General features: G+C 37.1%; 1 protein-coding gene across 3 annotated transcripts in view; it reads right to left on the reverse strand.

The window, feature by feature from the left end:
- Positions 1 to 9,489: 9,489 nt before the first annotated feature.
- Positions 9,490 to 15,356, reverse strand: part of NNT (nicotinamide nucleotide transhydrogenase) — a 48,034-nt gene continuing 42,167 nt past the window's right edge. For all 3 annotated transcript variants that reach the window (XM_030004511.1, XM_030004512.2, XM_030004514.1), the window contains exons 20-22: positions 14,205 to 14,323; positions 13,083 to 13,198; positions 9,490 to 11,790 (exon numbers count right to left, since the gene is read on the reverse strand). In XM_030004511.1, coding sequence (XP_029860371.1) covers positions 11,641 to 11,790; positions 13,083 to 13,198; positions 14,205 to 14,323 — 385 coding nt within the window. In that variant the 3' untranslated portion in view covers positions 9,490 to 11,640. The remainder of the gene's footprint in view (positions 11,791 to 13,082; positions 13,199 to 14,204; positions 14,324 to 15,356) is intronic.

Genomic DNA, 15,356 nt, shown 5'->3' on the forward strand with positions numbered 1-15,356 from the left:
GATTTTTAGATTGGATCTGCGCCTTGAAGTTCAAGTCAAACGCACAGAATTTTGTAAGATACAACAACACGTATTTTCAATTTGAACAAAAAGGTTTGGTTAGAAATAAAAATCAGAACTGATTTTTCACTGGAGGATTTTTAAAATGTTGTTTCCCAGATGACAGGAGACAGTTCTGTTTGGTTTTGGTTTGTTTTTTGGGAGAATGCCATAACACATCAGAACAACTCAGTACACATGGAAAAAACCTGCTCCACCCAAAGTCATTAGAAGAAGTAGATCTCACTTCACTAAGGACAAGATGTCATTCTACATCCTAAATACCAGTAAAATTTTAAGAGCTGACACCTAAACAGGAAGCATTTGGGTAGAAAAGAACATTCTGACACTACAGAAAGTCTGTATTATTAATATTGTAAAGATGGCAATGCTATTAACTCATTAATTATCAGATATGCAAGATGCATATATTGCTTATATTATACATATTATATATTTTATATTTATTTTACGTATTATATATTATATTTGGTTAATATATTTAGAACACTATTTATATTTTATTATTTTACATACTTACCAGAAAGATGAAAATTCAGGAACAGAAAAGAAGTGATGGGTCAACGTGCTCTGGCTGAGAGTTACCTGTATATGCATTGACTCATAAGTGAAAAAGACTTACCACAGTTCTCTGTGGCTTAGTCAAGAGAAAACCCTTCTTCTTTTATTCCAGCCTTGATAATGCTGTCAGATGCAGCCTTTAGGACTGACATAACAGACAGGCTGTACATATAGGCACAATTCTGTTTGCACAACACATGTCCAGATCAAGTGTAACTACATATGTCAACACACAGAAGGACAGTTAGAATTTGACTGGTGTTGATGTTGCCCAGGTATTTTTTTTCAAGACGTGAATTTCCTTAGCTAGATATTCTGCAGTGAATGGTCACTACCTCAAAAAGAGAATACTTCATCTTGGGTTTTGTTCCTTTCTGTCTTTTTTCTCTGGGGTTTTGGGGGTTGGGTTTTTTTTTTGGCTGCATCTTTCCTTTTTCTGCCTTTGATGTATCTTTCTCCATGCCCACTTTTTGATCTTTAAGACAAGCCTACAAATGCACAGAAGATCAAAAGCACTGTTGTGAAAACCACATTTCTGTTGACTCAAACTTATGATGCAAGTCAATGTTAATGCTACAGAGTGGATGGACATCAGCATAGTAGTGGCAGAAATAGGACCTTCCCGATGGCTCTCTCATGGTTACACATTATAGGGAAAGCCAACATCTAAACTCCACTCAAGAAGCATTATAGGGTAACATAGGCAGAAGTCAGCTACAAGCATCTTGTGCTCCAAGGTAACAAGATGTCACTTCAAATTAACCTCTCTTGATTTTCAGATGAAAAAGCACAAGGTAGAGAAAGAAAAATTCTGCTGCCAGTGCTCACCTATGCACCATTTCCATGTTCACAACAGACATGCAAACTCCATTCTCTGATGTCAGACTATGAAGTTCTTACACATATTCATGTGGAACAAGTGACACCCAGTGGCTGGTACAGTCAATTACTATTCAACTTTCAAGCCAGGTGCTCCAGCATCCATATCTTTCTCCCTCCCTTCTTCTGCTCCCTATTTACTCCAAGTGCCCATAGCAAGTCAACCCGTTTTTCTGTCTGAGGAGAACTCTTCAGGATCCTCACTAAAAAAATCACAAGAGAGAATGACACAAGGATTAGGGAGGCAGACAGGAAGCCCAGATCACATTTAAATAAGGATTTTGATGTTCAGGTCTGCAGTGTCATTTGATCGCAAAGCCATTTATGTTGCAGCTTGTTTTAATCTTCAAAAAAGCAAAACTAAAATTGTTTTCCCTAAAGGTACTCCAGCGAAATTTATTACCTGTCTGTGATATACATAAAATCTCAAAATGCTGCATAGAATACTCTCAAAAAGCACATATTAACAGTGGAATTGAGTAGGCATATTTATAAATTGTTTCTGAAAAAACCCAGCAAGACTCTGCTAGGACTGGGAAAGGGAACACAGAAGCAGCATTAGACACTTTGCCTGGGTAATACTGTTACAAATACGTGATATCCAAAGGTACTTTCATCCTTATAAATTACATTCAACCTCATTTTTATGAGCTCAAAAATCAAGCATTTCCATACTAACTGGCTCAGAATAGATAATGTTACATAAAGACCTAGGAAATCATCTCCTTAATCTGTTTTTACTGAACACTCCTCACAGTAACATCACACGAGCAGAATTTATACACCAGGGAAGACAAGGCTGGGCAGATCTCCAACCTGGACACTCTGGAAGAAAATGGGAGATCTCCTATGACAGTCTCAAGCATAAGGCCCAGTCACAGCATCAGGGACTTGCCAGACCTTGCTGTTGCTCCTACCACTGACACCAGAACTCACTGAAAAAGGACACAGCACAGAAAAGAAGGTCGGATCCCATCAAAAAGCAGCCACTGATCATTTGTGTCATGAAAACTGCTATAATGAATACATTGCATGATTACCAAACAGCTTTGGGATACCAGGCATTTATTTTACTTTATATTATTATCAATGAACAAGATACAGACTGGAATACAGTTAAGTAATAAGAGAATGCTATAACTATGTGATTCTGTAACAGACTGAAGTACTTAAGATAATTTTAAATAAGTATTTAATAAAATATTCAAATCAAGTACTCTGATCTGAATGACAACAAATTCTAGAAAACACAATACAGTACTTAAAAAACTTTGTCCTTTTTTCCTACCTTGAAATATCCTCTACACCTGTTCACCATGCATGCACAACTTCTTTTATTTGCTATAGCTTAGTTACAGTAAGATGCTTCATTTTTTTGCTGTGTTACTATTGGCATGTGCATTCTATTTTAAATTCTCATCTAAGAATTTTCAAGATTTTAGGATTTAAAATTAGAAGTTAACAAATATTGCTGCTAAAGAAAAATGGGCAAAGTAATTTAAGAATAAATGTCAGAAAAATATACCAGATAGCTTTAATACCACAGTAATATTTAATAATTTTTGATCCCATAGCAGTAAGAAATGTTAGAAGGTACAGGTTTCCCTGATATACCACAGAAAACAAGTTTTGTAAGAAGAAATAATGTAAGACCAAACAACATAGCTGGGAAAAGAACCAGACAAGTTTTCAGGCTAATGCACCCTTCAAAGCTGAGTACAAGGCCATTTCCAACTAGAAAAAGAAAATGAGGTCTGAAAAATGTGTCTATTCTTTTCCAACTACATCATTGCCTAATAAAAGATGTCAACTCTCCCTTTCATTTTTAGTCTGTTATGACAACAACAGGCCACCAAACAACAGCAACAACCAGCTCCCCAAGAAGGAAAAGTCTTTTTCAGAAGACGATGTCATAGCTGCCCCATTACACATTCTGCACAAGGATTATTTCTCAGTGGCAGCGGTAACACAAGCTAAGCCAAAGAGAGCTAAACTTCGATATTTCTGGAACAAGCTTTCCAAAAAATCTCTAAATGTGCAACCAGGCAGTAGCATCCAAACTGGGACTCCCCTTCTCAGCGTATCAAATGTTCCCTGGGCCACAAAGGTCTGAATCATACCATTCTTTAAGGGGCTTTTCTTTTCAACCATCCTTTATCTTGGGCTCCCCCAAAATATTTTCTGCACAAGAAATATAATCCAGTAAGGGGATAAAGGTTTGTTTTCTCTATAGTTTAATCAGAAAACAAGAGTTTCATATTTCAAAGATAAAAATCTCAACATTTAAATTTCTGAAATGCCTCTATTTTGACAACTAAGGACTACAGACACAAATCACAAATAATTCCTATTAGGAGAGCTGAAATTTGTGGATACAGCATCAGATGTAGGCTAGATAAACTATCTTCTTGTGTCTTTATTTTGATGAAACTAATACACAAAACCTAGAATTTTCACAAAAAAAAAAAAAAAAAGCTGCTTTAGATGCCCAGCTCCTATTTGTCTTTGTTACCTTCCTATTATCTTTGTATTCAACACAATTTAATGCTTGCAAACAATGGTCATTCTTTTCCATGCTTCCATTCCTATTAACCATGGCCACCTCCTCCAACACAAAATGCAGACAATCAAGAAAAAAAACCCAAAACTAATTTTCACCCACAAAATGAACCCAATGAAAGTTATAGTGCAAGTTCATCAGAGTAATTCGCAAACCAGCTACAACTATTCTTAAAAGTAAAAGCCATGAGGGAAGCCATTTTTGGAGCTAAATAGACAAAAGGGAGTTGATACTACCTCTGCTTGGAAATAGGAAAATATTAATGAATTTAAACTCTGGCAGAATGCTTTGGTATTTCCTGCAAAGAACATAAGTCTTCAGGTATGGTAAACTTAATGTCAAACTGATCAAAACCTGAGCTACTTCCCTGTCCTAACCTAATATATTATTAGGTAAGTCTGGCTAAGAGTCAAATTGGTATATTTTGAAGACAAAATAAAAAAGATACTGGTTGAAAACTAAGGCTCAAATACTGACTTTTGCGCCTCACCAACATGCTTTTTTGAGAAAAAAAAAAAAAAAGCACTGCCTGCAAGAACAATTCTAACAAAACATCTTCTCAGAGACTTATCTTCCAAATACTAGAACTTATTTCTGAATTACAGAGATAAGTAGGCTAAAATGCTTTTACAGCTATTTGCAGTGAGAAGTTATCTTATTCATGGAATGCTTTGCTATGGGTTTATTGAAAACTAACAGTAGAATACCACCTAACAAACACAAAACCAACACAGGAGAAGTCTGGAGACTATGTGTTCCAGGTTCTGGCTGGTAAAAGATCCAGCTTTCTTCTTTTTCTTTTTAAGAGCTGACAATTTTAAAGACAATTATTTTGAGAAGAATACATGCACAGAAACAATGTGTTGCTAAGACTACTACTTATTTTATTTTAAAAATGGTTGCTGTTTGTAAGTCATTGTACATTTTCTGAGATGGAAGTGTATCACACCCGATCAAACACTGAAATTTAACTGTTCAGCCCAAAGCCACAGAGCTGTTCCCTGAATAGAATGAAAGATAATTGATTATTACAAAAGTCAAACTCAAGCCCTCTTGAAAATTTTCTCATTTTTCATGTCATCAACAAAGGACATAAAACTTCAGATGCCTCCTTCTTATCCAGTGGGGTACTGCAATTCATCAGGGAGACCAACCCAGCACATCTGCAGGACAACTAACACAAATCTTTTTACCTCCGATGCTACACCAGTTGTTATGCTGAGCTCTTCAAACTGTATTTTGGTCTTTGCTGTGACCTCAGCTTCATCCCAACATTGTTTTCCTCAAGCTTTTACTGAAATCCATTTTAATAAATCTGAGGAATTGCAACATGTGTCTAACATGAGGACTATGGTAATCTCAAGGTAATACACTATGGTATGTTTCCAAACTAAAATTGAAGTTTCTCATTCATATCATCTCCTATTCAGGCCATATTCACTCTGTTCAGGTCTTCAATGAACATAAGGGATTTACAGCTACCTTAAAGAGCAAATGAATCATAGAATGGTTTGGGTTTGAAGGGACCTTAAAGATCATCTAGTTCCAACCTCCCTGCCATGGTCAGGGACACCTTCCACTAGACCAGGTTGCTCAAAGCCCCATCCAACCTGGCCCTGAACACTTCCAGGGATGGGGCATCCACAGCTTCTCTGAACAACCTGTTCCAGTGTCTCACCACCCACACAGTAAAGAAAAATGAGCAGGTTTGTATTTGAAGACAGATGTTAGAGCAGCAGAGTAGCATTTTAGGACCAAACGCAATGGTCAGTGTACAGCAGATATGGGAAGCTGTCTCTCTTTTCTAGCTTGGTAACAGAGTTATAGATACAGGACAGTAAGGTGGGGCTACCGTATGGTTTCATGCAAGATTAAGTCCACAAAAAATGCAAAGGTGACTACCTCTGGAGAAGGAAAACAGAAATTAGATCCCTCATAAGAGTTAGCATTTAAATACCAAATATCATAATGATTTCACACAAACCAAAAAAGGAACGAGTAGGTAAAAAGGCAACAGATACCTCTTGCTCCATCGCTCTGCAGAAAAAAAATGGTTCTGAGGTCTACAGACAAAATTCAGCAGCTCCATACGTATCTTTAACACTGTTCATAGATCAAATTAACCAGGTAGAAAGGGTGGTTTATGGTATCTCTAAACCTTTGAAGAAAGTCAGTGTTACATCAGGAATGTAACATAAAATTATAGCAATATTTAGCACATTGCACTATGTTGATTACACTTCTCTGATCTTAAAATTCAAATATAATTCGATCACCTCATATTATATGGTTCACTAAACTAACATTCAATGGATACATTTGGGGACAGAATGCTGATGAAAAATAAGGATTGTTGATGTGCCTATAAATTGGAGAAGAGCCAACTTCCTGTGTTGTGTCCGCACATTAACAAATCCACCATAAAACACTTGAAAACTTTAGTTCATTGTACCATGGCCTATGACAACAATGACCTTCTGAGAAAGTAAAATCAGAAAATCCAATGGTTCTTCCTATCCACATCTGTAATATTTTAATAGGGAAAATGGACAACTGCTAGTTATTACCGCATGCGACAGCTTTAACATCTGCTTGAGCTTTTTATGTTCATTAGCTGTTAGTTTCCATTCTGCTAGGGATTTTTTAAATTATGAGTTAGACTGACCATGTAATAGAATAACTTAATTTCATGCTGTGATTAGAGTTCAACCGCAATCTTCTTTCAGAAGACACTTCTTACTGAGTGTGAAGACCCCTCAGTCCTTTTGTCTTCCAGTTCCTTTGTTGCTTCCTTCCTTTAGTAGGGAAAGGTTTGGATAATAAACATTTTCATGGGTTTTGTCAACAAGGGACAAGAAAAGAAGGTCAAGAGACACACAGGGCCTTTTCCTGGTCTCACGCCTAATTGCAAAACTTAACACTGTTAGCAAACATCATATTCAGCACGTATAACAACTGCATCATGTATAACCTTATTTTCAAAGCTGTATTTACATCTGAAGTAAAGGTCTGATCTTGGCAGCATGACTACTTTACTTCTCTGACATACAATTTCTTCCCCATCTTGTCTGACCCACTTTGACCCTATTTTCAAAACATGCAACAGACATATTTTGTACCTCTTGTTCATGTAATATTCCAAAGACAGCTGTAGTTGGTAAATAAGGTTTAATAGTCATTTTCCATATCCTTGTCTAACTGAAACTGCTTTGCAGAAGTACAACCTACAGAGTTGAAAAAAGTGTCAAGTGGTGTGAATTTAAAAATTAGCAATGTAGAATTCAGAAAGACATTTCTCCAATAGGTAAGTGAAACTGGGTATTTATAATTTATACATGCTATGCAGAAAATTGGACTGTGGAATGCCAGGTTTCAGTGATCTACAGGGCTACATGCAGTCTTGAGTATATGGGGAAAAATAAAACTGACCAACTGTCATTAAGGGAAGAACACAAACCACCTATGCATATGTTCAGTTGAAGAGTATGATTCCCCCTCATTTTCAGAGAAAATCTATCTCCAGGCAAAAGTGAAATAGAGAAAGCAGAATAGTTAAGTTGTTTCCTCTAACACTTTTTTCTGTTCACTCTTCATTAGCTATTATTTCTCATTATTTTTCCAAATGGAGAAAAAGTGGTTTTCTTAGAAGTCATTATGATGATCACTCCGGAACAATAGCTACAAATTAGTCCCTTAATTTCTCAAGTAATACCTTAAATTAATGTTTTAGGACTGGTTTTGCTACTTCAAAACATCACCTTTTGGGAACTTGGATCTTCGAGTATTACTAAGCCCATTTAAGAAAAAGTGTAAGTACGTATCTTCCTCTCAGGAAGAGCCATGTATCACAGTTACTGTAATATATTCTCTGGGCAGCAACAGAGCAGTTAGATTATGCAAGTCATTACCATTTGTAATGGTTTTTTTTTTTAAACCACCCCACACTAGTGATATTGTTGGAACAGTAGTCATTGCAAGTCTTAGGAAATGAGCCATCATCACCAAGAAGATGGACCCACTGGAAACATGAAAAAAGCAGCACAACCTTGCAGCAAAGGCCAACTGCATATTGGGCTGCATCAGTAAGCATACAGCCCGCAGGTGAGGGAAGTGATGACTCCCCCTGCACTTTCTACTTGTGAGATTGCATCTGGATTAGTGTGTCCAGCACAAGAAACCACTGACATACTGAAATGAGCCAAACTGGGAGCCATCCCTGATACATGACATACAAGTTGAAAGAGAAAGAACTGGGCTTGTCAACCTTAGAAGGATAAGGGCAAATCTTTCTGTTGTTTTCCATGGCAGTGGTGAAAACAACTCTTCTCAGAGGGGCACAGTAACAGGATTAGGCTAGGTAATGCACCCAAGCTGCAGCCATGTGATCAAACTGGACCTGTTTTCAGCAGGGGGCTGGACCAAATTACCTCTAGAGGATCCTTCCAAACTAAATTTCTCTAACCTTAGTAGAGCAACAACTTGTATTAAAAGCAAAGATGCAAGGTGTCTCACAGCTATGGACCATGATCTGATCAGAAGATTTTCATAGCCTGCTTGAGGCAGGCTACAGTAAATACCTCTTGGGTGGTAATAAGCAGCTGGAGATGGGGTAGAGAGAGTAAAATATTTAAACTAGCAGTCAGATCCACAAAAGGACATAGTCCATGGCTTTACCATTTGTCAGACTACAAATCCATATACTGTGGATATATGCTTCCCAGGTGCGCTGCTCGATCAAGAAGGAAGAGAGGTTACCTCATGAATCAACACCAGACTGCAGCCTCTGAAAGACACCTCAAGTCTCAGCTTGACCAAAGCTTGAAGAAAACGTGAAAGTTGCTTGTCAGACTTGTGCAATGATACAAATGAACAAACTATCAGATGGCTAAAATTATTCATTTATCATTCACTTTGAAGGTAGAAACTGAAATCATGACAACAATCAACTTGACCATCTTGTAGACCTACACAACTTAGAACTGAAACAAACTTATATGGTATCAAGCTCAAAGGGATAGGATTCACTTCAGCCAATAGAAAATTAAGTCCTTGGCCAAGTTAGTTCTTACGGTTTGGGGGGTTTTTTGTTTATTTGTTTGGTTTGGATTTTTTTTTTTTTTTAAGTCTGAAAGGCAACACATGTTGGGATCAACTGCACTCAGAAGCTGTCTAACCCTCTTCATTTACTAAAAAAGCTCATAGTGAAGTTGCTGCGGTCAGGTAACATCAGTCATACCTGGAATGCATATTTTAAAGAAACATTCAAATTACAAAAAGAAAGGAAATATGCATATTCCACTATGATTCCTTCTCATTACGTTCTTCAACCTCAATATCCTTTGGTGGCATTTTGATCTTCTAATTCCCAGAAAGAGTCTCAGACTACTTACCAACTCAGGAAACACAAAAAGAGAGAAAAGAGGCAGTTATCAATAACGAAAACATAATCAACTTTTTATTAGCATTTCAACATTACCTGGTGTTCCATGGCAAAGCACAGTTTTAAAGATAACACCTCTGATCCAACGTTAACAGTATGGGTTTTTTTCCAAATACAAAGAAAAAAAAAAAGTGTTTCGCACCCCCATTTTTTGTTGGGTTTTTTTGTTGTTGTTTTTTTTTTTTTTTTTTTTTAAGAAAAGCTAAGTTTTATATTACCTACTTATAAGCAGACATGTTGCATACCGTGGTTTGATACTTCAAGTTTGACAAGACAAAAATTAATGCTTCAGGATGTTAAATCCCTTCAAATCCCCTTTTTTGGACAAGACAAAAATTAATGCTTTGGGATATTAAATCCCTTCAAATCCCCTTTTTTGCTTAGTCGGGAAGGAGAGAGAGAGAGACGGGATTATTCCCTTGTCCTTCCCCTTCTCCCATTTCCCTCCTATTTTTTGCAGACCTAAGAGAAAAGTTGAATACAATGAAATCAAGAGGCCATACATGCTACATTCAAATATAGCTGCCGCGATGTTTTAAATTAAAATTTAATTACAAGTCTTTTCCTGCAGCGTACAACATATTATGCTTACATGATAATTTTCATTTCAAATTATATAAAAGAGACTTGCAAAAAGGGTAGCTTTTCATACATTGTTACATTTCTTAATGAATTACCTGTTCAAAGTCTGTGTTTTAAGTGATCTTCACATAAAAACAGAGGTAGCTAAGTAGAAATACTATATTTCGTATGAGGTCTCTATACATGGTGTAATAAAAAATGTTTGTTCTAACAATCAAGATGGATTAATTTCAAGACTTACTTCATAATAGTTTGTCTTCCCCAGACATGAATGTTTTCTAACTCAAGTACAGCTATTTCTATTTAGCCTTCGTCACCATGGACAGTTGCTACATCATTACAGAAACATGATAAATCCATTTTATTAGGCAAATATTTGAGTTCCACTCAAATGCACTTAACATAATAAAAAAACCAGCAATCTATGTCATAATCTAATTTAATTCTTTGCTGAACTTATTATGGGAATTTAACGGTGCTTTTAATTAGATTAGGGAGAAGTCAAATAATCAAAATACTGGATTTTAAGTTTGGTACATTTCTGTGCTGTCCAAACAATAGCTTACTTATTTAGAAAAATCCTAATAAACTCCAGCATCTTAAATATGTTCAAAAGTGCCTTTTCCAGCATCACAAAAATGTTAATTAAGAAAGCGTCACTAGATTTTAAAGTAGTAAATACAATTAAAAGTCTAAGTGAACATAAACTGAAACACTGTGGTCCAAATTCTGTTAAGAGATCAGGTATGCAAGATGTTCTGCCTGTCCAGAACTAGACCATATTTTTCCTCAGACACTTAAAAAGGCAACAACTGGAAAAGATGGAGAATTTAGCAGCTGCTTAAAACAGTTAAGCAGTGCAAGTAAGTGTACATTTCCTTGTCAGGCTTGAACATCACTTGGTAGGTCCCTGAAATCCTGTGTTTCATTTTACATAATGTAAGTGGGCACTACAAAAAAGTGGAACTGTGTTTTAAAGAAAAGTAACTTTCCTAAAATGTTCTGATTCACAGCATCCATACAATCCACAAAAGAAACAGAATATTATGTTTAGAATCTCAGATCATGTAAGCATCTATTTGCATCCGCTTGCATCTGTTTGTAATTTTGATTTAAGTTTTGAAGAAATAAATAGTTGTTTTGTCCACACTGGCCAAAGGACAGCTTTGATGATAGGACACAATACAATTTTGGGACAGTATTTTTTAGTGAATTTCCATGACAGAAGTACAGAGAATAAGGAGGAATAAGGCAGCAACTACTTCAAGATGACCACGAGCTATTAGTTTCTGCTTTTAACAGCTCAATGTTAACCTTAAAAAGCACATTTTTGTTCTTTAATGCATTGCCTCATGGGAGATTTAGTTTGAGGGGCTAATAGGCCCATCCTTTCATAAAAGCCTACATTCCCTGACCGAACTACATCGCCTAGGAGTCAATGCAGTCTTCTCCAAATGCTGGCTGTGTTATGACAGTAAAAGATTCTTCTAACTCTTATTTTCCATGACCTCTGTGACAGAACTGTAGTTGCAACCATGAGAGGGATATAAATCAGTATTTAGCTTTGATACGATTCCCTGACTTTGGCCTGCAGGGCATCACAAGTCTTCTTAGCATCTCCCAACAACATGGCAGTATTGGGTTTGTAGAAGATTGGATTGTCCACCGCTGCATAACCGACTCCCAAAGATCTCTTCATTACAATGACCTGCACATAAAGAGCTCATGTTTGAAACAGGAAAAACCAACCACCCCCTCAAAGATAACACAAAACCAACCTCCACAAACAAAGGGAGAGGAAGAGAGATCCCTGGCCAAAATAGGGTGCTCACTGCTACAAAACTGTGTTTCAAATTTTAATATAGCCAACAAATTGATATCCAGACCAGTTTCAGAAACATTTTACTGTTAAACACAGTATTACACGTCAGTTGAATTGACTGTGGACACTACACATGCATATGCTTTTACTTTATTCCATCTAATAAAGTCAAAGCAAGATGGGCACTCATGATTGTAACATAAAAGGTTTTTGAGGCTTTTTAAATTTTTTCATTATTTTAAGAACCCAATTCCCTGATAGCAACACAATTCAGATGAGCATTCACATCAATACTTGATGCAATGGTCTCTGGTACTTCTCCAGCCTATTACTCTGTATTACTTCATACATGGGATTATTTTTTTTTAAATAAATCTCAAAATAAATTTCAGCCAGTTTTAGCTATTAAATGTTGAATTAGTTAACCAGAGCACCTTCAGCAAAGAAACTGTGTAGCTTTACCAACTTTAACAGTGTACATGTTTATTTCTCATATTGCAACACACAGCTATGCACAGAACACTGAAAAATGTATATGCCTATGACTGAGTACTTGAGTGGCTAACCCACAGACGAACTGAGGCTACGACTGGGTTCAGAACAAGACACCAAAGATTTCACATCAAGGAAACTCAAGTATATGTACTTTAGATCAGACAATGTTGCTTCCAAAGAGAAAAACTGGTGAGGTAACTAAACTGTCAGTTCAATCTGGACAGACTAAGCTCTCTACTCAAACCAGTCACTCATTGTTTGGTTGGGTTTTTTTAAGCATAGTATTCATTTTTGTATTTCCACCTCCATATTAAAGTTGTCAATCAAATTTCCTATAAACTTTTAAAAAGCAGGTATTTGTACAGAAATGCTTCAGGGCTGCAGATGTGAGCAGAACATCGTTTATTCTAATCACATTTTTTAGTAGAAGCACTTTCATCGGTCTTTTCTACTGGCAGTCATCATTAGTCTCACTAAAGCACTTGCTGATGATTATAAAATCATTAACAGTGCATCACACTTGCTGTGTGATGCACTTACTGACTGTTTTCTTGGACAACTTGCAGAAAAGCTTCTCATGGAAACCAGAAGAATAGGAGAATCTTCTTAGCTTATCCTATAAACCATATTTTTTAAAAGCATGTTACCTAAGGCAGGTGCTAACACAACTCTGGTAATCTCACCTGTTTGGACTTCCAGACCTCAAGAACTGGCATTCCAGCTATGATAGAGTTTGGATCTTCCTGAGCTGCTGAATTAACTGTATCATTTGCACCAATTACAAGGACCAAGTCAGTTTCTGCAGCAAGACAAAATAAAACTGATGAAAAATTATCTGAAACCTGAACAATGAGGCTGATGTACATTTTTGCATTAAATCTGATATTTAGAGGCAGAACCACCCTTTATGGTAAGCACTCTACACACATTTATGGGGACTTTATTCACAGACATTTTACAAACTTATCAGGCAAGTTATATGTGAGAGTCCAAGTGTGCTACCAAATACTGCCAGCAAACTGCAAGCATCCACAACCCCATTCCAAGGGACTCCTTAGACCACTCTGCCACACAAAAGTTAAATCCTTTGATATTTAAATGTGGTTTCACACACACATAGTATCATCACTTTCAATTTTCTTTGTGCCTGGCTTCTCCTTTGAATACTCTTTCGAAAAACCTTTTACCAGCAACTTTCTGATTTTTAAATGAACATGTAAGAAAGCAAGAAGTTGTCTGCACAAAGCTATACTGGTTTGCAAGACATGACAGGGTCAAGTCATCCACACCTGACCTAAAGAAGTAACAGTAGTTTTCCTGTATGGACCAGTAACAGAGAGAACAAAAGACACAGCATTTGTCATTTATCTCACAGCTACAAGCAATTAAAACAAAAAAAAAAAACCAAACCACAACCAACTGTTCTCTTGGTTCTGGAGGAAACAAGTTTCACAGGCCTATTTAACCTCCCTTCAGTATCTACTCTTTTCTTTACTCCTGCATTCAATATTTCCCTTTGTTTTACCCATCTGTACTCTCTGCTTCTCAGTTTTCTGCTTCTGAGTCAGGTTATTTCTTGTACTCATTCCTCTGTGCTCACTTACCAGCAGCTGGGAGAGCACTCAGATTGCAAGAGAAAGACATCTGCTCCTCTAGAGTGGTATCATGACAGGCACAAAGAGAAACTGAATGGCCTGACTGAGATTTTCTATATTTAAAATCCTTGTGTGATGTAAAAACAGAATCAAATAAAAATTGACAATATCAAACCAAATCTACTGGAAACTTATCACTCGCAGGCTAACCTGGGAAGTCTTCGTTGATCTCATCCATTTCCAGTACAATATCATAGGGAACACCAGCCTCTGCTAGGAGTACGTTCAGCTGACCAGGCATACGGCCAGCCACAGGGTGAATACCAAACCTAACAGGAAAGAAAGTCCAACCCCATTAATAAGTACTGACCACTCTATTTTATACCGTAAAATTGCCACTTAAGAACTTCTCAGCCTTGTAGGTCACAAGTATAAGCACACATATGAATGATAAAATGAAATAGTTAAGCCTTAACAATATCATAATTACTTTTCCAGTGTTGCAGGGAACTGAGTGGGTAGGAAAGGGAACAAGGTCCATAGACTTGACCCTTCACCTGGAGAGCAGCTGTTCCTTCTCTGCAAAGTTAAAAGTATGACTGACAACAGGTATGCAAAAGAGTATGTTCATTTCCCAGTAAAACTAAAGAAGCTAGGAGAACACTTTTTAATCATTCCATCCTAAGAAGACTCTTTCAGAAAGTTGTTGCACCTGCAAAGTGGCTTTGGAGACCCTGCTGGACACTTCCAGTGACAACACAGAAGGAACTTGTGGCCAGAGATGCCTGGGAACACATCATTGCAAGACAGACCAAAAGAGTAAATTTTCCACCCAGCAATAGCTTATACCAACAAGCTTTTCTTCAATCACTTTTGAAGTAATAGGACTATTTTACCATTCTGTCTGGCTACAATCATCAGCCCGAGCCCCATCACACACAGCAAGCATACACATCCACTTTCCAAGCAGTACCATATTTAAAACCTTGGGACAGATACCTTTGGTTTTTTATGAATAAGCCCTTTTGCTGCAAAACCAACACCCACATTAACATGCTCTGCAGGTCCCTTACCTCACTGAAAAGTAAAAGAACCACAGAGTAAATGAACTGGCCACAATGCAACACTCATCATGAAAAGGCCAAAAGGCTGCACAGCCTTCCTGAAGCAAAACCACTCCTAGATCTAGAAATGCCCTTGGCAAATGACCTTATTGACTCAGGTATCGCTAGAGTATGCATGGTTATCACAGTCTAACACTCCAATCCAACAGAAAAATTATCAGGGACTACTTCAAGCACAAGACAACGCTTTGCTGAATTAGATTAACATGCCTCTTTCTTCTCATGATTGATCTTAGGA

This window comes from Aquila chrysaetos, chromosome Z, assembly GCF_900496995.4.
Source record: "Aquila chrysaetos chrysaetos chromosome Z, bAquChr1.4, whole genome shotgun sequence".
Taxonomy (NCBI): Eukaryota; Metazoa; Chordata; class Aves; order Accipitriformes; family Accipitridae; genus Aquila; species Aquila chrysaetos.